Below are 22,440 nucleotides of genomic sequence, written 5' to 3' on the forward strand. Positions count from 1 at the left end.
TCCTTGATGTTTGTAAAAGGAAAAAACAACAAAAACCATAAATGTCCAACATCAAGAGGATTGTTGAATAAATTATGGTGCATCTAGAACAGAATAAGCCATTAAATAATGATTTATTTTTGATTTGATATTTTTGATATATACTTTGATACCTTTTTGATATATTCCATAATGTTGGAGGTTAATGCAATTTTTATATTAATGAATAAACAGAACGAAATTATTGTTAACTGATGTTTATATCCATGTAGTGTAATAGAAATGATTTTAATTTAATTCATTAGTTTTTTTTTCCTCCGAATTTTCTACAATGAACTTGTATTCTTACCACTAAGAAAACAACAGACAATTTTTAATTACCTGGGGGCGAGGAGAGAGGTGGTAATCAATGTCAAAAACTGTCCTAAGGTCAAATTGGTTAAGGACTGTTAAATAGTGCCCATTATATTTAGTAAAAAGAAAGCATTTGGTGGCCACCATGAAAGCAGTTCTGGCAGAGGCAGAGCCCATTGTCAGCAACACAGGAATCATTATGGTTTAATAAGTTAAAAAAGAAAACCACTTCCCAGGAATCTTGTTTGCACCAAGTGGGTACAGGGGAATCAAATACATGTGCAAATATATCTGTCCGTTTAGAAAAATGCACATTAGTTCGATCTCAGGCCCTCTCACTTGGCAGTCACCAAAACGTGAGCATGCGCAAAAAGTACAGGGCGGTGAGGGCAACCAGGTTTGCTGTAAGAAGTGGGAAAAGAAGCAAGGCCTTATCATTTCTGCATTTAAAAAATAGAGCAAGAATCATGCAAAATGGTAAAAAAATATATATATATACATATACATATATATGTATATATATATATACACACATGTATAAATAAATATATATATACACACATATAAATAAATATATATATACACACACATAAATATAAATATATAAAAATATATATATATAAATATATATATATATATATATATATATATATATATATATATATATATATATAAGCTAGTTTAATTGCATTTCTTGATACAACAGTCTTGCAAATTGAGGCACAGCAACTTGGAAATCTGCTACTGCAGCGGGTTAGCAACTACCCTCAGTGCAAAAAGAAAGGCAAAACCTACTGCATTGATCTGGGACCGCGAGACGCCCCGTGCTACCGGCTTTGACCAATTAGAGTGCAGAGTAGGCCGGGCCTCGCCTGTGATTGGAGGATAGGGGAAGGGCAAGGCTGTGGCTCCGGCGCATGCGTCTCCACGGCTGCTGGTCCCGCACCTCCTCCCGCCAGCTCGCCGACTGCTGGGAGTTGCTGTTGCAGGCCTGTGCCCTTACCTCCCGCGTCTCTTCTCCGCCGTCTGCCCACCTCGGCTCAGCGATGCCGGTTGACCTCAGCAAGTGGTCCGGGCCTTTGAGCCTGCAGGAAGTGGACGAGCGGCCGCAGCATCCGCTGCAGGTCAAATACACGGGGGCGGAGGTCGACGAGCTGGGCAAAGTGCTGACGCCCACCCAGGTACCCGAGGGCGGCGGGCGTGTCTCTGCTCCAGGCCTGGAGGCCTCCGGGGAGGGGACCCGGCGGAGATGGGAAGGATGTTCCGGCCTCTGTGTGCCGGCTCCTCAGAGGGAAGGGGTTCGCGGTGCCCACGCTGCAGGCCTGCAGGCACCTGCGGGCACCAGGACCGCAGCACGTGGCGGGCGGAGCTCCGCCTGCAGGAGAAAGTGATCTGCTTTGCAGGGACTTACTTCGTGGCGTTGGCCGGGGCCTAGGCCCAGAAACTGCTTGGGCCTTGGGGGCAGGGGCGGGGAGGGGGCGGTGCCTGGGAAGTGATGGCCAAGGTCGCCCCGGCTGCCCCAGAGCCTCCCCTCGGGTCCCAGAATTTTAGGCCACAGTTTGGGTGGCAGAGGCCCCACCCGAGGCCATGTGACGCGTTATGTAACGGGTGACCAGTATCGCCCCCAGATTCCTCCGTTTGTCTTAGCGGGCAAGAGCAAGAAGCCACCCGAAGGTAAGTTCTAAGTTCGTTCTGCAGCTGGAATGCTCGAGGGCAACAGCCTGCAGTGTTCTACCGTTTGGCCTCCAACGCCTGGGCCTGAGACCAGACCAGGCCCTGGCTGCTGCAAGCGGAGAAAGGAGTGCCAGACACTTGCTAGTTATCGGTCATGAAGCTCCGGGGCAATGGTGTGAATAAACTGTTCTGACAGTGTACTGTGTTGGATGTTTACAGAGCTTATTGTTTTAAATAAAGTGCCTCTCTGCAGCCCACGTTTTCCCAGGCTCACTATGCAGTTGGGCCACCTGGACTTTCTCATTTTCTGTGCATTTTTAAGTGTCCAGTTAATTCAGATTGCACTTTAGCAAGCCCCAGCTAAGCTCCTGGTCACAAAATCTAGAGGACCTGTCATTCCAGACCGTGTGAGGTTGCAGTTTAGAGGACTCAGTCAGCGGCAGGGTTTAAATTCGGACCCCACCTCTTTCTGTTAATAACATGCTAGGGTAACAGCCCTGTAGTGTGGTTGGGACTAAAATAAATAATGTATATTAGTAAGCTCCTGGCTCTCAGCAGAGTCAATAAACTTTAGCTTTTATTAATAATCTACTGTGTGTTACCTTTGAGGAACCTGAAATCAAAGAGTGTTGGCTTCTGCATTTCTGACTTTTTAACTCCACACTGCTTCCTTCCTACAGGTTAAAAACCGGCCCACCAGTATTGCATGGGATGGCCTTGATCCAGGTAAACTCTACACCTTGGTCATGACAGACCCAGATGCTCCCAGCAGGAAGGACCCCAAATACAGGCAAGTTGGGGAAAGACGGGGAACACCAGGAACCCCAGGTCATCCAAATATGACCTAGTGCTTTCTGGCATGCTGTGCCAGGAGAATAGACCCAGTTTGGGATGTCCACACCCATGCTTAAGCCAGAGTGTGCATTTCCTACCTCTCAGTCCCTAGTGCAGCAGTCTAGAAACTGTAGCCCAGAGCCACATCTGTCTCATACCTATTTTTGTGGAGCCCCATGAGCCAAGAATGGTTTTTACATTTTTAAGTGATTGAAATTGAAAGAATAATGCTTTGTAACATGTGAAAGCTACAAGAAATTCAAATTTCAGTGTTCATGTATTAAGTTTTGTTGGGACACGGCCACGATGACTTATTTATGTCTTGTTAATGGCAGCTTTCACACTATCGCCACAGAATTGGATAGTGACAGAGACGGTATGAACGGCAAAGCCTAAAACATTTACTGTCTGGCCCTTTCCCGAAAGTGTTTGCAGATACTGCCTAGAAAATCTCAGAGGGAGGTATTGGGCCCTCTCTTGTGCAGAGTGGTGAGGTTTGTGCTGGCCAAGAAAGCAGGACTGTCTGTCTGTGTCATCGCTGCATCCTGGCCCAGAGCCTGTGCTTCGTGCACACTTGCTGACTGTGCAGTGAGTGTGTACTAATTTCCTGTGTGTTGACTGTCCTGTGTTCCTCATTATAGGGAATGGCACCATTTTCTGGTGGTCAACATGAAGGGCAACGACATCAGCAGTGGCACAGTCCTCTCTGATTACGTCGGCTCTGGGCCTCCCAAGGGCACAGGTCAGTAAAAGCTGCTTTGGGGGGTGAGGCAGGCGGGGGTAGTGGGTGCACATTAGGAGTGGCCCAAAGGGCTGCAAGTTTTACTTTGGTTCTCAGAGATCCCTTAGCCTAGTGGGGCTTTCAGGCAGTGCAGTTCAACCTCCAAGGCAGTTGCCTGCCAGAGACATTGAGACCTGCAGTGACGTCAGGTGGCTAGAACCTTGGGTTCTGGTCAGATGGCACCTCTGTTAATGATTGCCTCTCAGCCACTAGGCCATCATATGCAGGGAAGTCGGTGAGAGCATTCCGAGGAAGCAGTGTTGCAGAAAGCTTGGAACAGTTCCCGGGGGTGGGCGGTGGGGGTGGCAGTGCCATGCTGCTGCACGTGGATGGAACACAGTTAACCCATCTGAGTTCTACATTCAGCCTTCGCTGGTTCCCATGGAAGACCTCAGAAGTTACCATAGTTTCCAAATTTGTTATAAAGAACTGGCTTCTTTATCTCTTTATAGCTCCTTTCTGTTGCAAGTGTAGGGTGGTATCCTCTTGAAAAGACTTGGAAGCAAGACGTATACTAAAGATACGCACACATGTTGTGTGGTGTTATATTACAGATTGCATGTGCTGTGTTACAAAGAGAGGGAGAATACTATACTGAAACTTCCCCACGTCAGATGTTACACCTGTTGTGCGTTACAGGGTGCTTTCATTTGCTGGAATAAGGAAGTCAGGTGGTTGGAAACACTGTCCAGCCGTGTTAGTCTGAAGAGGTACAGGAAGGTTCCCGACAAGAACAGTTGGCCATAGGCTCATGCTTTATCTGTAGACCCTGAAGCTTCAGATGGCTTCAGGCCCTCTCATGTATTCATAAGAGGAAAGTAAAGGTACATCTTTTCCAGGGATCGATTAAGTTCTCTAGGGCAGTTATATAATTAGGCAGTTTAATTATGGGAAGTACACACAGGAGAATAAAGCAATTCTCTCGAGTAGGAGCTGTGTTCTCATTAGCAAAAAAAGCTTCAGTGACTGACTTTTTTTTCCCCCTTTTGCTTTTTAAAAAATATTCCTTTAGTAAAGTACAATATGCATAGCAAAAAATGCCCAGACCATAGTTGTTTTAGTCCATGAATATTGACAGATGAAGGTGACCCTGTAAGCACCTTTGAACACTAGTTGTTTTTCAGCATCTTTGCTACTTAGTTGGTTGCAGTGAGTTTTACCAGGCACTAGGGTAGGTCCTGCGGTGAAGACGGTCAACTAGACAAACAGCATAGCTTTATGGAGCTCTTTTCTAGTGAGGAGACTAAACTGAAAAGTAAGACTCTTAGAGGAGTGTTACTACGGCAGAAGTGAAGTGGGTGTTCAGATGGGGGTGGTGGAAGATGACTTGCAATCGGGTCCCAGTGGATATGGGCTGGGAGCCCAGAATGAGATGAGTGGGGGGCAGAGGTGGTAGGAGGGGTGAGCAAGGGCCAGGCCCAGGCCCTGCTGCCAGCTGTGGACTTCATGCCAATTGCAGTGGGTTTTCAGCAGGTGAGTGTCCTGACTCCTACCTCTGCGGGTCCTCAGTGTCCCTCTTGTCAGTGGGGTGGCTGGGTCCCTCCCAGTTGGCACGTTGAACATGAACATGGGTGACCTCTCCATCCTTGATGCCTAGCTGTGTATGCATGTTCCCTCCAGGCCTTCACCGCTACGTCTGGCTGGTTTACGAGCAGAACGGGCCGCTGAAGTGTGACGAGCCCATTCTCAGCAACCGATCTGGAGACCACCGTGGCAAATTCAAAGTGGCATCTTTCCGCAAAAAGTACGAGCTTGGGCCCCCGGTGGCCGGTACATGTTACCAAGCTGAATGGGATGACTATGTGCCCAAACTCTATGAGCAGCTGTCTGGGAAGTAGGGAAATGCTAGGAGACAGAAAGCATCCTGGAGGTCTGGAGCAGTGTTCTCAAGTTCAGTGTTGCATGTAGATTTCTCTGCTTTCCCGTGTCCCATCCTCACAGGTGAGGCCTGAGCAATCAGATAGTGGTTTAGAGTGACTTTTCCTTCTGCCTGTCCTTTTATAATTTCAGAGAGTCACATCCCAGTTTATGTTTTGATCAAATTTGAACTCCTTTGTGAGGGATATATTGGTACCAGGATGGGGTCATCACATTGTTAATATGAGAGTAGCAACCCAGAATTTAAGAAAGAAAAAATTCAGGTAAAAAGACCAGGTCTTCTAGCAATAGAGCAGAGCATCAAAGACTCTTGAAGGGAGGTTTAAAAAAAAAAAAGAAAAAGATTCGTTGCCTCTGCCTTTGTGAGCTGAGTCTGGAATTGTGCATGATGGCACTTCTGGGTCATGTTTCCATGGCCATGTCTCTCACCAAGAAAGCCAGAGGCTGGTGTGTCCACTAACCCCCAACATCTCAGACTATTTACTAGGAGTAAGTGTCCTGCTCTGCCTCCTTGAAATAGCAGTATTGGAAAAAGCAATAGGCAGAGTTGCTTTGCGGTTAAGGCACTGCCATTTAGATGAACTACAGGGCTGAGTGAGTTTGTCAAAAATCCCTAAGTTGTCTACCTGTTGAACTGGTCACTCTTCGTCTGTGTAAGAAAAGCCGATCTGGGGTTGCGGACTATTGTGTTAATTATGCTGTTTGCTTATAGTTGAATAAAAGTAAAAACATTGTGTGGATGAATCAGGTCTCTAGATATTTTGCCCTTCTGGGTATGGGGTTTCATAAATGTGGGAAGTCAAGAGACAGCCCCTTTCCCTGACCAGCATTGATGACCGGGACTTGATTCAGGGACCATACAGAGAATCCACGCTGTATATGTGCCATCAGACTACAGCAGAAGTAACCATTCCATGGGCATGGGCTCCTGGGTAGCTCAGTTGGTTAAGTGTCGAACTTTGGCTCAGGTCATGATCTCACGGTTTGTGAGTTCGAGCCCCACATCAGGCTCTGTGCTGACAGCTCAGAGCCTGGAGCCTGCTTCGGATTCTGTGTCTCCCCCCTCTCTCTGCCCCTCCCCTGCTCACACTGTCTCTTCCTCTCAAAAATAAATAAACATTAAAAAAAAAAAAAGTAACCATTCCAACTTGAGGGTTTAAAAAAAAATAAATCACAAAGCTTTAGGCCAACTCTTGCCCAAAAAGTACCTTTGTTTTTCAAAAGGACTTCTCTCCACCTGAGTGAAACCAGTGGCACACCTTCTCCCTTGGTACTGTTGGGCACAGGAACAATGACCAAAAAATAGGCTACACCTCTCACTGTTCTGACTTGTGATCCATACGGAATCTGTACCCAAAAGGTGGGAGGGTGGGTTGGGGGGAGGTTACAGTTGACCCTTGAACAATTCAGGGTTTGTGGCACCCCGCCCCACCCCGTGGTTAAAAATCTGTGTATAACTTTTCAGTCTCCATAACCTTAACTACTAATAGTCCGCTGTTGACTGGAAGCCTTACCAATTAACAAATAATTGCTTAACACATTTTGTATCTTCTATGCACTATATACCATATTATTACAATGAACGAAGCTAGAGAAAAGAATGTCCTTAAGAAAATTATAAGGAAGAGAAAATAGATTTATGGTACCATACCGTCTTGAAAAAAGTCCACATGTAAGTGGACCCACGCAGTTTTGAAACCCATTTGTTCAAGGGTCACCTGTACTTGGACACCACTTAATGTACCAAAAAGAAAGGAAAGGAGATATTTGAAGGTCCACATCACTGACCTGGTCTGTGATGGAGAAGGGGTCGTGATTGGGCCTGTCATGTGCTAAGCGAGGCTGGGTCTTTCCCCCACCTTTTGCTGCAATTCCTTCTCTGAAAAAACTTGGAAATGCTGCTTTGTGTCCTCTCTGGAGGGGTGGGGGAAGGAAGAAGGTAATTATTTTCTAACTTCAGGGTTTTAAAATTCAATTTTTAAATTGCAAAACGGGCACCTAGGTGGCTCAGTTGATTAAGTGTCCAACTCTTGGTTTCGGCTCAGGTCATGATCTCACGGTTCGTAGGTTCGAGCCCCGCAGCAGTCTCTGTGCTTGATAGTGTGGAGCCTGCTTGAGATTCTCAATCTCCCTCTCTCTCTGTCCTTCCACAACCCCCCTCTCTCAAAATAAATAAGCTTTTAAAAATATATAAATAAGGGGCACCTGGGTGGCTCAGTCAGTTAAGCATCCAACTTAGGCTCAGGTCATAATCTTAGGGTTCATTGGTTTGAGCCCTGGGTTGGTCTCTGTGCTGATGGCTCAGAACCTGGAGCCTGCTTCAGATTTGTGTCTCCCTCTCTCTGCCCCTCCCCCACTCATGCTCGCAAACTCTCTCTCTCTCAAAAATAAACGTTTAAAAAATTAAAAAATATATAAATAAATAATTTGCAAAACAAAAAGTCCTATAAAGAAAACAACTATCCTGTTGACCTTAAAAATAAATATGCAAAATAACGCACACCCATGGTTAGACGAGGAACACAGCGTGGGAAGAAGTGCCTTCCACCTTCCTGGTTCTTCAGGAGCAGTTAGCAGTTTGTGCTTTTTTCAGAAACCTAAATCTCCAGGTCAGCCATATATCTACATATCTCCTCTTTAAAAATTAGGGTCTTTCTACCCATGTTAGCATACATTGTTAGGCACTGTTTCTTCCCCAACTAATGCACCCCTGTGCAGTATATCTTTAGTTAAAAGGTGCCTACAATTCACATCTATATTTTGAACAAATATTCTATTGTTATGGGAGTTCTGTAAAGAACCAGTCTAGTTCCCCTACTGTGATTAGATTATTTCTGGTAGTTTGCTATTATAAACGGTGTGTCCACATTTTTCTAGATGTATAAATGCTTTTGCAAGTAATTTAGTAAATTTCTACCATATAAATAGGTCAAAGGGTATATACATTTTTAGTCCTGATCCTGACAAACCACCCTCCAAAAATGTCATGCTTATACTCAACGTCAATGGTATATGAAAGTACCTTTTTCTCCCCGTGCCCTTAACTGATTTTCTCAAACTTTAAACATTTTAATAATTTGGTATTTATGTGTATTGTATTTAAGATGAGGGGAGCCTGGGTGGCTCAGTCTGTTAAGCGTCTGACTTCGGATCAGGTCATTATTTCACGGTTTGAGGGTTCAAGCCCCATGTCAGACTCTGAGCTGACAGCTTGGAACCTGGAGCCTGCTTCACATTCTGTGTCTTCCTCTCTCTGGACCCCTCCCCTGCTCATGCTCTGTCTCTTTCAGTCTCTCAAAAATAAATAAGTGTTTAAAAAATTTTGTTTTAATAATTTACTCTTTTCTCTCTAAACTCCTGTTTTCTTTGAGACTTCTCTGCTAACCACAGTACTTTCTCACTCATAGAGACTGAAAAATCAATGAGGAATTATGGTAGTATGTTAGTTTCCTGGTCTAGGACAGGTATAGACTCAAAAATGATTCAGAAAAAGGTCAACAACCCAACCAAAGAAGGTCAAGTGTATGCGCAAGAAGATCACATGAAAAGAATACATAGGAAAAGATATTATAACCCTAGAAATAGGGGGATAGCCTCCCTCAGTCTGTTTTTAATATTTATTTATTTTGAAAGAGACAGAGAGAGATAGAGCATGAGTGGGGGAGGGGCAGAGAGAGAGGGAGACACAGATTCTGAAGCAGACTCCAGGCTCTGAGCTGTCAGCACAGAGCCTGATGTGGGGCTCTAAATCATGGACCAGTGATCATGACCTGAGCTGAAGTCGGAAACTCAACTGACTGAGCCACCCAGGCGCCCCTCCTGCTATTCTTAATTTGCTAGGAGTTCTTGGTTTTTATCTTTTTAATGAATGGATGTAGAACTTTTTCCAAATGCTTTTTCTGCTTCTACTGAAATGATTTCATGAATTTCCCACTTATTTTGTTAATATAGTGATTACATTGATTTTCAAGTGTTAAATCAACTTTGTATTTATGAGATAAACCTTTCTTGTTCATTGTGTACTACCAACCTTTTTTTTTTAATGTTTATTTTTGAGAGAGAGAGGAAGAGAGAGTACGTGAGTGGGGGAGGGACAGAGAGAGGGGGAGAGAATACAAAGCAGGCTCTGCACTGTCAGCACAGAGCCCTACGCAGGGTTCAAATCCATGAACCATGAGATCATGACCTGAGCCGAAACCAAGAGTCAGAATCTCAACTGACTGAGCAACCCAGGCGTCCTGTAATACAAATCTCTTAAAATATTGCTAGTTTCCGGGGCGCCTGGGTGGCTCAGTCGGTTAAGCGTCCGACTTCAGCTCAGGTCATGATCTCGCGGTCCGTGAGTTTGAGCCCCGTGTCGGGCTCTGTGCTGACTGCTCAGAGCCTGGAGCCTGTTTCAGATTCTGTGTCTCCCTCTCTCTCTGACCCTCCCCCATTCATGCTCTGTCTCTCTCTGTCTCAAAAATAAATAAATGTTAAAAAAAAATTTTAAAAAAATTAAAATATTGCTAGTTTCCATCTGCTAATATTTTATTAAGCAATCTTATATCCATATTTATAAGGTACATTCATTTATATTTTGCTTTTTTTTAAATAAAGTCTTTCCATATTTTTTATTATTGAAGTATAGTTGATATACAATGTCATATTAGGTTTAGGTGTACATGATTCTACAATTCTATACATTACTCAGTGCTTACCACAAGTGTAGTCACCATCTGTTGTGTTTCCTATGCTGTATTTTTCATCTCCATGACTTACTTATAACTGGAAGTTTGTACCTTTTAATCCCCTTCACCTATTTTGTCTGTCCCTCTCCCCTTCTTTGTCAGGTTTTGATATTACATATACACACAACAAGTTGGGTAGTGATCCTGTCTTCTTTATGTCTTGAAAAAAATTGTGTAAGGTTTGTGTTACTTCTTCCTTGAATGTTGATAGAATTCACTAGTGAAACTGTCTGGAATTGAAGTTTTTTCTTGGAGAAACTTTTTATGACAAATTCAAAAAATTTAAAGATATAGGGCTATTAAGTTTCTATTTCTACTTGTGTCAATTTTGGTTAAGTTGGTTTTTTAAGAAATAAGTGTATTTCATTCAGGTTGTCAAATTTGTTGCTATGAAGTTATTCATAGTTTTCTCTCATTATCCTTTTCATATCTGTAGGATCTGTGATGATAACTCCCCTATTCACCCCTGATACTGGCAATTTGTTTTTTCTTGGTAAGTCTAGCCAGGAATTTGTCAATTTGGTTGCTCTTTTCAAAGAATAAGCTTTTGGCTTGGATGGTTTCTTTGTTGTTTATCCTCTATTTCATTTATTTATTTTTTATTTAATATATGAAATTTATTGTCAAATTGGTTTCCATATAACACCCAGTGCTCATCCCAAAAGATTCCCTCTTCAATACCCATCACTCACCCTCTCCTCCCTCCCACCCCCCATCAACCCTCAGTTTGTTCTCAGTTTTTAAGAGTCTCTTATGCTTTGGCTCTCTCTCCCACTCTAACCTCTTTTTTTTTTTTTTTTTTCCTTCCCTTCCCCCATGGGTTTCTGTTAAGTTTCTCAGGATCCACATAAGAGTGAAAACATATGGTATCTGTCTTTCTCTGTATGGCTTATTTCACTTAGCATCACACTCTCCAGTTCCATCCACGTTGCTACAAAGGGCCATATTTCATTCTTTCTCATTGTCACGTAGTACTCCATTGTGTATATAAACCATAATTTCTTTATCCATTCATCAGTTGATGGACATTTAGGCTCTTTCCATAATTTGGCTATTGTTGAGAGTGCTACTATAAACATTGGGGTACAAGTGCCCCTAGGCATCAGTACTCCTGTATCCCTTGGGTAAATTCCTAGCAGTGCTACTGCTGGGTCATAGGGTAGGTCTATTTTTAATTTTTTGAGGAACCTCCATACTGTTTCCAGAGTGGCTGCACCAGTTTGCATTCCCACCAACAATGCAAAAGAGATCCTCTTTCTCTGCATCCTCACCAACATCTGTCATTGCCTGAATTGTTAATGTTAGCCATTCTGACAGGTGTGAGGTGGTATCTCATGTGGTTTTACTTGTATTTCCCTGATGATGACTGATGTTGAGCATTTTTTAATGTGTCTGTCAGCCATCTGGATGTCTTCTTTGGAGAAGTGTCTATTCATGTCTTTTGCCCATTTCTTCACTAGATTATTTGTTTTTTGGGTGTTGAGTTTCATAAGTTCTCTATAGATTTTGGATACTAACCCTTTATCTGATATGTCAATTGCAAATATCTTGTCCCATTCCATCCGTTGCCTTTTAGTTTCACTGATTGTTTCCTTCGCTGTGCAGAAGATTTTTGTTTTGATGAGGTCCCAATAGTTCATTTTTGCTTTTGTTTCCCTTTCCTCCGGAGATGTGCTGAGTAAGAAATTGCTGTGGCCGAGGTCAAAGAGGTTTTTGCCTGCTTTCTCCCCTAGGATTTTGATGGCCTCCTGTCTTACATTTAGGTCTTTCATCCATTTTGAGTTTATTTTTGTGTATGGTGTAAGGAAGTGGTCCAGGTTCATTCTTCTGCATGCCAATGTCCAGTTTTCCCAGCACCACTTGCTGAAGAGACGGTCTTTATTCCATTGGATATTCTTTCCTGCTTTGTCAAAGATTAGTTGGCCATATGTTTGTGGGTCCATTTCTGAGTTCTCTATTCTGTTCCATTGATCTGAGTGTCTGTTCTTGTGCCAGTACCATACTGTCTTGATGATTACAGCTTTGTAATACATCTTGAAGTCCGGGATTGTGATGCCTCTAGCTTTGTTTTTCTTTTTCAGGATTGCTTTAACTATTTGGGGTCTTTTCTGGTTCCATACAAATTTTAGGGTTGTTTGTTCTAGCTCTGTGAGGAATGCTGGTGTTATTTTGATAGGGATTGCATTGAATATGTAGATTGCTTTGGGTAATTTTAACAATATTTGTTCTTCCTGTCCAGGAGCAGAGAATCTTTTTCTATTTTTTTGTGTCTTCTTCAATTTATTTCATAAGCTTTCTATGGCTTTCAGTGTACAGATTTTTCATCTCTTTGGTTAGGTTTATTCCTAGGTATTTTATGGTTTTTGGTGCAATTGTAAATGGGATTGATTCCTTGATTTCTCTTTCTGTGGCTTCATTATTGGTATATAGGAATGCAACTGATTTCTGTGCATTGATTTTATATCCTGCGACTTTGTTGAAATCATGGATCAGTTCTAGCAGTTTTTTGGTGGAATCTTTTGGGTTTTCCATATAGAGTATCATGTCACCTGCAAAGAGTGAAAGTCTGACTTCCTCCTTGCCAATTTGGATGCCTTTTATTCCTTTGTGTTGTCTGACTGGAGGCTAAGACTATGTTGAATAACTGGTGAGAGTGAACATCCCTGTCATGTTCTTGAGCTTAGGGGGAAAGCTCTCAGTTTTTAGAGGAAATTAAAAAGTACATGGAAGTCCATGAAAATGATAACACCACAGCCCGACGCCTCTAGGACACAGCAAAGGCGGTCATAAGAGAGAAGTATATAGCAATCCAGGCCTTCCTAAAGAAGGAAGAAAGGTCTCAGATACACAACCTAACCTTACACCTTAAAGAACTGGAAAAATAACAGCAAATAAAACACAAAGCCAGCATAAAGGCAGAAAGTAGAGCAGAAATCGAAACCAACCAACCAAACAACAACAACAAAAAACCAGTAGAACAGATCAATGAAACCAGGAGCTTGTTCTTTGAAAGAATTAACAAAACTGATAAATCCCTCACCAGTTTGATCAAAAAGAAAAAGGAAAGGAACCAAATAAATAAAATCAAGAATGAAAGAGGAAAGGTCACAACCAATACAGCAGAAATACAAACAATAATAAGAGAATATTATGAGCAATTATATGCCAATAAAATGACAATCTGGAAGAAATGGGCAAATTCCTAGAAACATTTAAACTACCAAAACTGAAACAAGAAAAGTTGAACAGACCCATAACCAGTAAAGAAATCGAATTGGTAATCAAAAATCTTCCAAAAAACAAGACTCCAGGGCCCAATCATTTACTTTCACCTTATCTGTGTCTTTAATATTTAGTTTGTCTCTTATAGATAGCATATAGTCCTTTTAAAAATTCACTCTGTCAATTTTAACTGGATTATTTAGAGACCGTTAATATATATATTTTTAAGTTTATTTTGAGAGAGAGCACACAAGCAGGGGAGAGACAGAGAGAGAGGGAGACATAGAGAATCCCAAGCAGGCTCCACTCCATCAGTGCAGAGCCTAATGTGAGGCTCAAACTCATGAACCGTGAGATCATGACCTGAGCCGAGATCAAGAGATGGCTGCTTAACCGACTGAGCCACCCAGGCACCCCGTAGACTGCTAATATTTAATGTAATTCCTGCTAATGGTGGGATTTAGGTTGACCCTGTTATGTTTTCTGTTTGCTCCTCTTTTCATATCTCTGTTTTCCCTTTCCTGCCTTCTTTTGGATTATTTGAATATTTTACCTATTGGAATTTGGACTGTTATGCCTCTTTAGGTTTTCTTTTTGTTTTTGGTAGTTACTCCAGGAATTACAATATACATACCTAATTTTTCATAATCTGCTTAGAAGAAGAATACAAAATTCTTCATTTTGTAACAAGTATAAGCTTCACGTAATAAGTAGAAGCATGGCAACCATATGGGTCCTTGACCCCCAAATTTTGTTATAGTTGCCACATGAATTGCATTTACATACATCAAAACCCTCCGTAGATGATGTTAAAATTTTTGCTTTCAAATATATATATATTTTAAAGAATGTAGGACGGGAAAAAGTCTTTTATTTATCTAGATTTTTATCATTTGTTATTCTTCCTTCGTTCCCAGAGATCCAAGTTTTTCCTTCTGGTATCATTTTCCTTCACTATGAGGAACTTCCTTTAGCATTTCTTGGTAGAGTAGGCCTGCTGACAATAAATTCTCTTAATTTTTCTTCATCTGAGGATGATTTTATTTTACCTTCATTCCTCTGTCTAGGTGACTCTTCCACAATCCACATGCTTTTTTTTTTTTCCCCTAGGGTCCTCAGATAGTTTCTTTTGTGTTTGGTCTAGTTTTTAGTTGTAATCAGTGGAAAAGACTTGCATGCGACTATGCCAAACTATGCCAAACTAGAATAAAAATATATTTTTTATACCTTATCCTTTGACAAAATACATTACTCCATTAAAATTGGAGGGGGATGTGGTGTTCTTACATGGGCATGTTTCCACTTGCCCCAGAATATGTTTTTGTTTTTTTAACTCCAAGGATTTTTAAAGTTTATTTATTCTTAAGAGAAAGAGAAAGCAAGCCAGGGAGGAGCAGAGAGGGAGGAGAGAGATTCCCAAGCAGGCTCTGTACTGCACTGTCAGCATAGATCCCAAAGCATGGCTCCAACTCACAAACTGTGAGATCCTGAGCTGAAATGAAGACAGTCAGACCCTTAACTGACTGAGCCACCCAAGCACCCCTGGAATATGCTTTTTCAACAGATACATAATTACAGATGGTGGCAAATTCAAGAAAAAAAATTTTTTTTTTTTTTACTCAATTCAACATCACTGGTAAGTGTTGTCTGGTATTCCCTATGACTGTAATTGTTTCAGTCCAACTCCTGGTGGTACCTACCACTTGAATTGTCATGGCTTGTCTTAGTCCACTATTGATTAACCTAGTCCCTTGACTTACTTGTTTCAGTGGAGATTTAAACCATGAGCTCCTACAGAGTAGGGACCTGTTTACTGCCACACCCTCCAGGCACACAGATGTTCGATAACTATTTCTTGAGTGAATGAGCAAAATATGATCTTGGCACTTCTAGTACCCCCTTATCGTTCCCCTTTTCCTTTATCTATGGCACTTATGACTGTGTAAGGTAATTTATTATAATTACTGTGTTATCATTTTCCTCCTACCCCTTAATGTAAACTCCAGGAGGGCAAGCATCTTTACCTTTTTAAGAGACACTGATGCTATGACGTTACGTTTTCTGGCATTGTATCGGACCTGTAAGGTACTCATTGAATGAATAGTTGCAAGTCAAACATAAGCAGTCCTTACCATACATATGACGAGCCGGCAATACTTTCTTATTTCCAGGGAGATTAGTATATGCTGGAAGAATACAGGACACAGGCTCTCCACTGCTGCCCTAGCACCACTTTTGTTCCTGTTCTCTTGCTGCCGTTCTGCTTCCTGTCTCTTCTCACTGCCTCCTCATGTAGGTCCTAGGAGGTGGAAGACTCAGTCTATTCCAGGTGTTAGGAGCAGGGACTCACATTCCTTCTTTCTGGTGACTCTACCTTGGGGCACATCACCGACAAACTTGTGGAGGAGGAACTTTTATAAAGATCAGCACTTACAATCTCATGGAAATAAGCCCTTAAACAGGCTAGCTAGATGGTTTTTTTTTTTTTTTTTTTTTTTTTTCACTCCCGAGGGACATGAAACAAACCATGGGAAGTTTTTCTGCCTTACTAATCATATAATATGTCCTTCTGAGTGGCAGCGTGACCTATGCTTAGGAGTGTGGGTTCTGGAATCAGACAGGTCTCAGTTCATACTCCACGGCCACCACTTTCCCTTGGTCTGAGCTTATTTCCTCATCTGTAAAATGCTTAATGTAGTGTCCCATCAAATAGTAAGCAGAAGCATGCAATACAGGTTATCTGTTTTTCATGGACAATTATGAGTATTCTTTCCAGCCCTTTCCAGTGTTATTTTCTGAGGTGCCTAATATAGAAACTTCAATGAACGAAGCTGCTAGGAAACTGGGTGATAATTATCAAAGGTTTTATGGTTGATAATTATTTTATAATTTTTTTTTTAAATTTTTTTCAACGTTTTTATTTATTTTTGGGACAGAGAGAGACAGAGCATGAACAGGGGAGAGGCAGAGAGAGAGGGAGACACAGAATCGGAAACAGGCTCCAGGCTCTGAGCCATCAGCCCAGAGCCCGACGCGGGGCTCGAACTCATGGACTGCGAGATCGTGACCTGGCTGAAGTTGGACGCTTAACCGACTGCGCCAACCAGGCGCCCCTATAATTTTTTGAGTAGATCTCTCTGCTTTAGTCTGTCAGAGTGAACATGACTGGTCACATTTGTTAATGATGACTGAACATTCTGTAGGACACAAGAATGATCTTCAGGTCATCATGCTAAAGATAAATTTTCAACATCCAGGACTTAGGACCATAAAAATAAAAGATTTTCCTGAAAATGTCTTGACCCCAAAACTGTATATTAGAAGTTGTATATTTTAGGGGCGCCTGGGTGGCTCAGCTGGTTAAGCATCTGATTTCAGCTCGGGTCAAGATCTCATGGTCCGTAGGTTCAAATCCCATGTCAGGCTCTGTGCTGACAGCTCAGAGCCTGGAGCCTGCTTTGGATTCTGTGTCTCCCTCTCTCTGCCCCTTCCCTGCCTATGTCTCTCTCTTTTTCTCAAAAAATAAATAAGCATTACAAAAAAAGTTATATATTTTATCACCTCATTGTTATGTACATAAAATTATTCTAATGAAATCAGAATTTGAGGGGATCTACTATTACAGTGGGATCATTTCACATGTTTGGTCATAATCTCTCCTTAATAGCTTGCTTCTTTCTCTGCAGTGTATGTGCCTAAGTATGACTGGCACATTGGTGTGTGTGTGTGTGTGTGTGTGTGTGTGTGTGTGTGTGTGTGCGCGCGCGCGCGCACATGCATGCACACGTGCCTTTTTCTAAAGGGCAAAAAGGAGCAATTGACCACTTCAAACAGTGCAACATTATCTTCATCCCTGTAGAAGAACTTGGAAGATACAGCTTTACCTGAAAGTCTTGGATGGCTCTTCTTCAAGAAGCAACCAGGGCTACGGAGAATGATTTCTGGAGGGCAGGTCTCCCTCTGAATTACAAACTGGTGAACCTAGAAGGGAAACTTCCTGCTACAATAACACAGCAAGGCGATGTGATGAACACTTTTATTTACAAATATAATTAAAAGCTCTGACAGTTATCATGCTCTTCCTTGGAACCTGAAAAATGTTTTGTTTTGTTTTTTTTAAAGTGCATGCAAAAGAAGTAAAGCCTTTTTTTTTTCATCATTTTTTATTGTAAGAAAATACACAGTTTGAAAGTGTGAATAATGCAATATTTATGACCAAGTTATGGGACTCAGGGAGGGGAAGGGAAATAAAGAAAAAGATCCAGATGATCTGATTGAGAGACAGTGTTGAACTCCAAATACTGAATTGGAAAAGGAGGAAGGTGGGGAGGAATAGGAGGAGGAAGTAAAAAAATTTGATCAGAGAAACAGTTAAAATACAATATGAAAATAAGTAATACCTCTCCTTAAATTCCTTCTATACACAAAATACACGATTTGCCAAAGCCCAATTTGTGCTACTGGGATTCTGTGAGCTCCTTAAGTGTATTCACATCCTCTGCAACAGCAGAAAATGATTATGATACAATCAGAATATGCTGAAGACAAGTTAAACTCTTGCCAGCAGGTTCTTAAAAATCACAAGATCTCTTCACCCCGCCCACCCCCCCGTCCCCAAAAAAGTAATAATATGTCACCACTGATATGTACATCACAATTAGTTTCTGTAAAATGTATCAAATTTTCAATCTTTAATAAAACTTTGTTTTTTTTTTATTCCTGATGAATAAATACCAAAAAAATAAAATAAAATAAAATAATGCAGCAGCTAGTTAAGGTGTAAGGCTGCGGATATTGTGTCTCTCTCCCCCTTGGCATTTATTATTATTATTATTATTATTATTTTTATTTTTAGTTTTTTGCTTTACTTTCACAGATTGGTGGTAATGAGTGATTGCTTAAAGCAATATATACCCACTTTTTTGTTGTTGTTGGTTTATTGTTTTGTTAAAACTGTCTCCAAAGTTTTCACTGAAACATTTTGAATCACATCAATACTGTGACGTGTACTATGAATAGAAGAGATGGCCAGGTTTTGGCCAGCACTGAAAGTTGACACGGGGGGAGGAAGGGGCCCCTGATGGAGTAAGAATAAACAGGCACTAGTCCGACACGATGTCAGTAAGAGTAAGAGAGAGAGAGAGTGAGAGCAACGCCCGTTAAAATGGGGAATGTGGTTTTGCAGGGTCTGAATTTTTTTCTGTTTTCTTTTTTTTTCTTTTTTTTTCTTTTTTTTTTTGTAAATGGCAAAAAAATTTAATCTCATCTATAGTCCTCCTTAGGAAAATCTAATGTAACCAAATTCCCAAATCCCATTCTGAGGCTCTCCATGTCAAAAGTTTCAATCTCTCGCTCTTGCCTTTCCAATAGGTACTTTATTCTCTCGCTGCGTTCCTTCTGAAGGGCAGCCAGCTCTTCTTCAATCTGCAAAAGCACAAGCAAGGAGCCGCTCTTAGTGGCAGGCGCTCACAAACACACACATCCACACACATGCACACGTGTGACGAACGCACACCCAGGAACTAAACGTAAACTAGACTGGGGAAGGGGCGCCTGGGTGGCGCAGTCGGTTGCGCGTCCGACTTCAGCCAGGTCACGATCTCGCGGTCCGGGAGTTCGAGCCCCGCGTCGGGCTCTGGGCTGATGGCTCGGAGCCTGGAGCCTGTTTCAGATTCTGTGTCTCCCTCTCTCTCTGCCCCTTCCCCCTTTAATGCTCTGTCTCTCTCTGTCCCAAAAATAAATAAACGTTGAAAAAAAAAAATTAAAAAAAAAACTAGACTGGGGAAGGTTGGGAGAATCCTGGGAGAATCCTGGGATAAACGTCTTGTATCTAGTCCATTATATTCAAAATCTGCTCACAAGAGTAACAATGTTTGGGGCCCGCCTGGGGCGAGCCAGCGCTATCATTCTAGCAGACCAAGCAGCTTGGCTGATCCGGGTCAGTGTCTTGTCTCAGCAGGAGATGGCTCAGGAGAAGCTAAAAGACACTCAAGCACAATTAGACTGTGCTGCTTTCCCATAGAGAGCCAAACGCCCCCTGGGTCATTAGCAATTTAGTTCTAGAACAGGAGCTGTGAAAATAGTCTCTTCCGTTGGTCTCAGGGAAGTATCAGAAGAAGGTACAGATAACTGGTTAAGCAAATAAATGCTTAACAGCTTTTAGATGGTTTATGAAATCTTTTCTACTTCCTATTCCTCAGCAATATTTACAGCAATGACTATTTCACTTCTGATAACATTTATTATGCGGGGCAATATCAGCTTCTCTTCCTTTTAATTTCTTTTAAAGAGCCCTGCTGGTGATTTCTTTCGGTTTAGAAATAGCTGGAAATAAAAAAACAAATCCGCATCTGGCTTCCTCGGACCATTCAGCAGCCATGCTACCCGCTCATTGTGCCTTTCACAAGTGTCCTATCAACTACCGGCTGACCCATGTTGTTCTGGCTGTGAAGGCACAGGGTTTCCTGGCAGGGTAATAGAAAGAGCTTCCTTAGGCTGTGGGGTCAGACTTAGGCGAGTAACTTCAGCATTTGGAGCCTTAGTATCCTGCCTGTGGGATGGAGATCAGGCCTACCTCTCAGGGGTCCTAGGAGTGTAACAGCAGATAATGAGTGAACAGCGCCCGGTTTAGGTGCAGGGGCCGGGCTCCGCGAAGGGCGGCTCCCTGGGCCAGGGCCCGTCCTCCGCGCAGCTGTGCGCCACCCAGAGTAGTCAGTGCTTTCGTACCTTCTGCTCAAGATGTGCCCTGCGCAGAGACACCCTCTGCTCCAGCTTCTGGAGCTCTCGCTCGTGCTGTGCCTCTGTCTGCATCTTGATCTTGCTCTGGTAGGCGTTGAGCAGCTCCATCTCCTGCTGTAGCTGTAGCCTCAAGGCCTGGCACTCAGCTTCTTGCGCCTCATCGAGCCGCAACTGTGGGGCACAAAAGACACACGCTGTAATTCATCCCTGGCTCACAGTGCCTGCTGCCTGCTGGAAGACGCCTCCTTGTGTAGAGTGGAACAGACCCCCTCAGAACACCAGAGGCCCCGGGTACATTCAGAGTTAGAAATCAGAAATAGTGCGTTCTGCCCCATGGGCTACAAAGTTCTGCAAACACATTCCTAAAGCATTCTTTCTTAGGAAAACAAACACATTCTTTTCTTAAGAAAAACTGGTTTTCTTAAAACCACAGTAGCAGGAGTCAGGAGGGCTACGTGCCCCAGTGATGAAGCCGGTGGGTTTTGGATGTAGACTCCCGAGCTTGAGGTCTAGCTCCACGATTCGCTCGGGTGTGTTACCTTGAGAAGTTACCTCTCCGGGTCCCGTTTTGTTCCTCTCAAGAAAATATCAGTAATAGTTCCTACTGTCTAAGATTGGTATGAACATTAAATGAAGGAATTCACACGACATCCTAGGCACGGTTCTAGATGCATACCAAGCGCTTAGTAAATAGTAGCTGTTATCATCATTTTGGTTTTGACGAACCATTTTCATACTTATGTATCTTTAACTCTCAAACCACCATACATAGAGATATCCTTAGCTCTAAAAAAGGAGTCAAATCTCCATTACACTTGGGGCCTATCCCACAGTACACTTATGATCCTAGCAAGTGATGGCGGTCCCTACTCCTGGCCATACAAGTTGTCCTGCTGGCCAGCCAATCTAAAACTCTTCCCCACAGAAGACAGCCAAGGTTCAAAATCTCTTCCCCACAGAAGATAGCCATGATGATCTCAAGGAGCACATTTGGGTTTGAAACGGCAAAGCCAGATTATAAAGTAGGCCGATAGAGTGCCCCTTGCTCCCTCTAGCTCCTGAACTTTGTATTATTATGCCACGCTACTGATCCTGTATAGGGAATGGGCCAAGTCAGCCAGCACAAATGCCAACCTTTCAATGAGCATAACTGAAGGTTTGGGGCTATTAGTGGGACTATGTTTTGAGATTGATGATCCTCCTGTCTTAGGCTTGGTTTTGTCTAAATCTATCAGGCCCTCAGTTTAGCTGGGAAGTTAAGAGATTAGAATCCTTGAATTAGGTAGTTCTGCCAACACTGAATTTATCCACATGTTTCTACACAGACCACTTCGCCAAGACACTTATTCTCCATTTTACACTCCCTTCCCTAATTGGTGCAATTTTTGACAATTAGCAATATATTTCAGTATCTTAAGAAACTTTTGGTATGTTGTTAGAATAGTTTTAGGAAGTTATCTGCACAGTGTCTTCTTTAGTACTTTAGAGAAGTATATCACATGAACATAAAACAAACAACAATCATATCTCCATGGTATTTTCTAGTAATTAATCCTACCCAGCTTTCACTAAAATCCGCTGAAGAGGAAACCTCTTTTCTTATTTTCCCAAATGAAGGGAGAAGAGACACAAGATACGACAGTCTGCAGCAGGAGCAGCCTTACAGATAAATGCCAAAGGGTTTACTGGCTCCCAATAAAATGTATCAATTCCCTCTCAATATGGGAGTTTCCTCACCAATAAAGGGAATGAAAGTCTGTTCTTTTCTCCTTGTTTCTGTTAATTAGTATGAGCCCTGGCCCAGTGGGTGAGAGGTTCGTCCTATGGGCGGTTTAGACCATTGGAACGTCTCCATCTTCTCTTCTTTCTGGCGTTCTATTATTAATGCCCGTAACTATGTTATTCCGTCCCAGCTCTGCTCTGTGAAAGTGCCAGCCTGGAAATCAGAGGGGATATTCCAGTATCTGCTGTTCATCATCCCAAAGTTGCACATATCAAACTCATTAAAATGTTTTAATGAGTTGTAGGTAAATACCATGTCTGTTTCCTGAAGTGGATTAATGTGAATGAAAGGAGGTGATGGCAGCTTCATAACGTAACACGGCCAGGCTTACGAACTCCTCCCGAAATGGGGTCAAATCCCAGCTTCATCACTACTCAGCTAACTACCACTGTGTGAGCCCCAAAGCCAGGAGCTGGCACATTATAGCCCAAGGGCCAAATCTGACTTGCTGCCTATTTTTGTCAATA

General features: G+C 42.4%; 2 protein-coding genes and 1 long non-coding RNA gene across 6 annotated transcripts in view; 2 read left to right on the forward strand and 1 right to left on the reverse strand.

Moving 5' to 3' along the window:
• The first annotated feature begins 1,243 nt into the window (after window positions 1-1,243).
• PEBP1 (phosphatidylethanolamine binding protein 1) lies at window positions 1,244-6,244 on the forward strand. The gene is made up of 4 exons (XM_003994709.6): window positions 1,244-1,514; window positions 2,688-2,797; window positions 3,483-3,583; window positions 5,243-6,244. Exons 1-4 carry the CDS (start codon window positions 1,251-1,253, stop codon window positions 5,458-5,460), a joined length of 693 nt encoding a protein of 230 aa, XP_003994758.4. The 5' UTR covers window positions 1,244-1,250; the 3' UTR covers window positions 5,461-6,244.
• A 3,783-nt stretch (window positions 6,245-10,027) lies between these two features.
• Window positions 10,028-17,528, forward strand: LOC109493231. Its single transcript, XR_002147343.2, has 2 exons — window positions 10,028-10,723; window positions 17,312-17,528. It is a non-coding gene; the product is annotated as an uncharacterized LOC109493231 (long non-coding RNA).
• The window catches only part of TAOK3 (TAO kinase 3), a 181,645-nt gene continuing 176,679 nt past the window's right edge, over window positions 17,475-22,440 (reverse strand). For all 4 annotated transcript variants that reach the window (XM_023241471.2, XM_019814602.3, XM_011287798.4 and 1 more), the window contains 2 exons: window positions 20,179-20,361; window positions 17,475-18,876 (listed from right to left, as the gene is read on the reverse strand). In XM_023241471.2, coding sequence (XP_023097239.1) covers window positions 18,715-18,876; window positions 20,179-20,361 — 345 coding nt within the window. In that variant the 3' untranslated portion in view covers window positions 17,475-18,714. The remainder of the gene's footprint in view (window positions 18,877-20,178; window positions 20,362-22,440) is intronic.

This window comes from Felis catus, chromosome D3, assembly GCF_018350175.1.
Source record: "Felis catus isolate Fca126 chromosome D3, F.catus_Fca126_mat1.0, whole genome shotgun sequence".
Taxonomy (NCBI): domain Eukaryota; kingdom Metazoa; phylum Chordata; class Mammalia; order Carnivora; family Felidae; genus Felis; species Felis catus.

Excerpts from the sequence above, each read along its gene's own strand:
- PEBP1 (XM_003994709.6), top strand. The coding sequence starts at position 1,251 with ATGCGTCTCCACGGCTGCTGGTCCCGCACCTCCTCCCGCCAGCTCGCC. Across the intron at positions 2,798-3,482 it reads AGGAAGGACCCCAAATACAG|GGAATGGCACCATTTTCTGG; the intron begins GCAAGTTGGGGA and ends TCCTCATTATAG. Across the intron at positions 3,584-5,242 it reads TGGGCCTCCCAAGGGCACAG|GCCTTCACCGCTACGTCTGG; the intron begins GTCAGTAAAAGC and ends TGTTCCCTCCAG.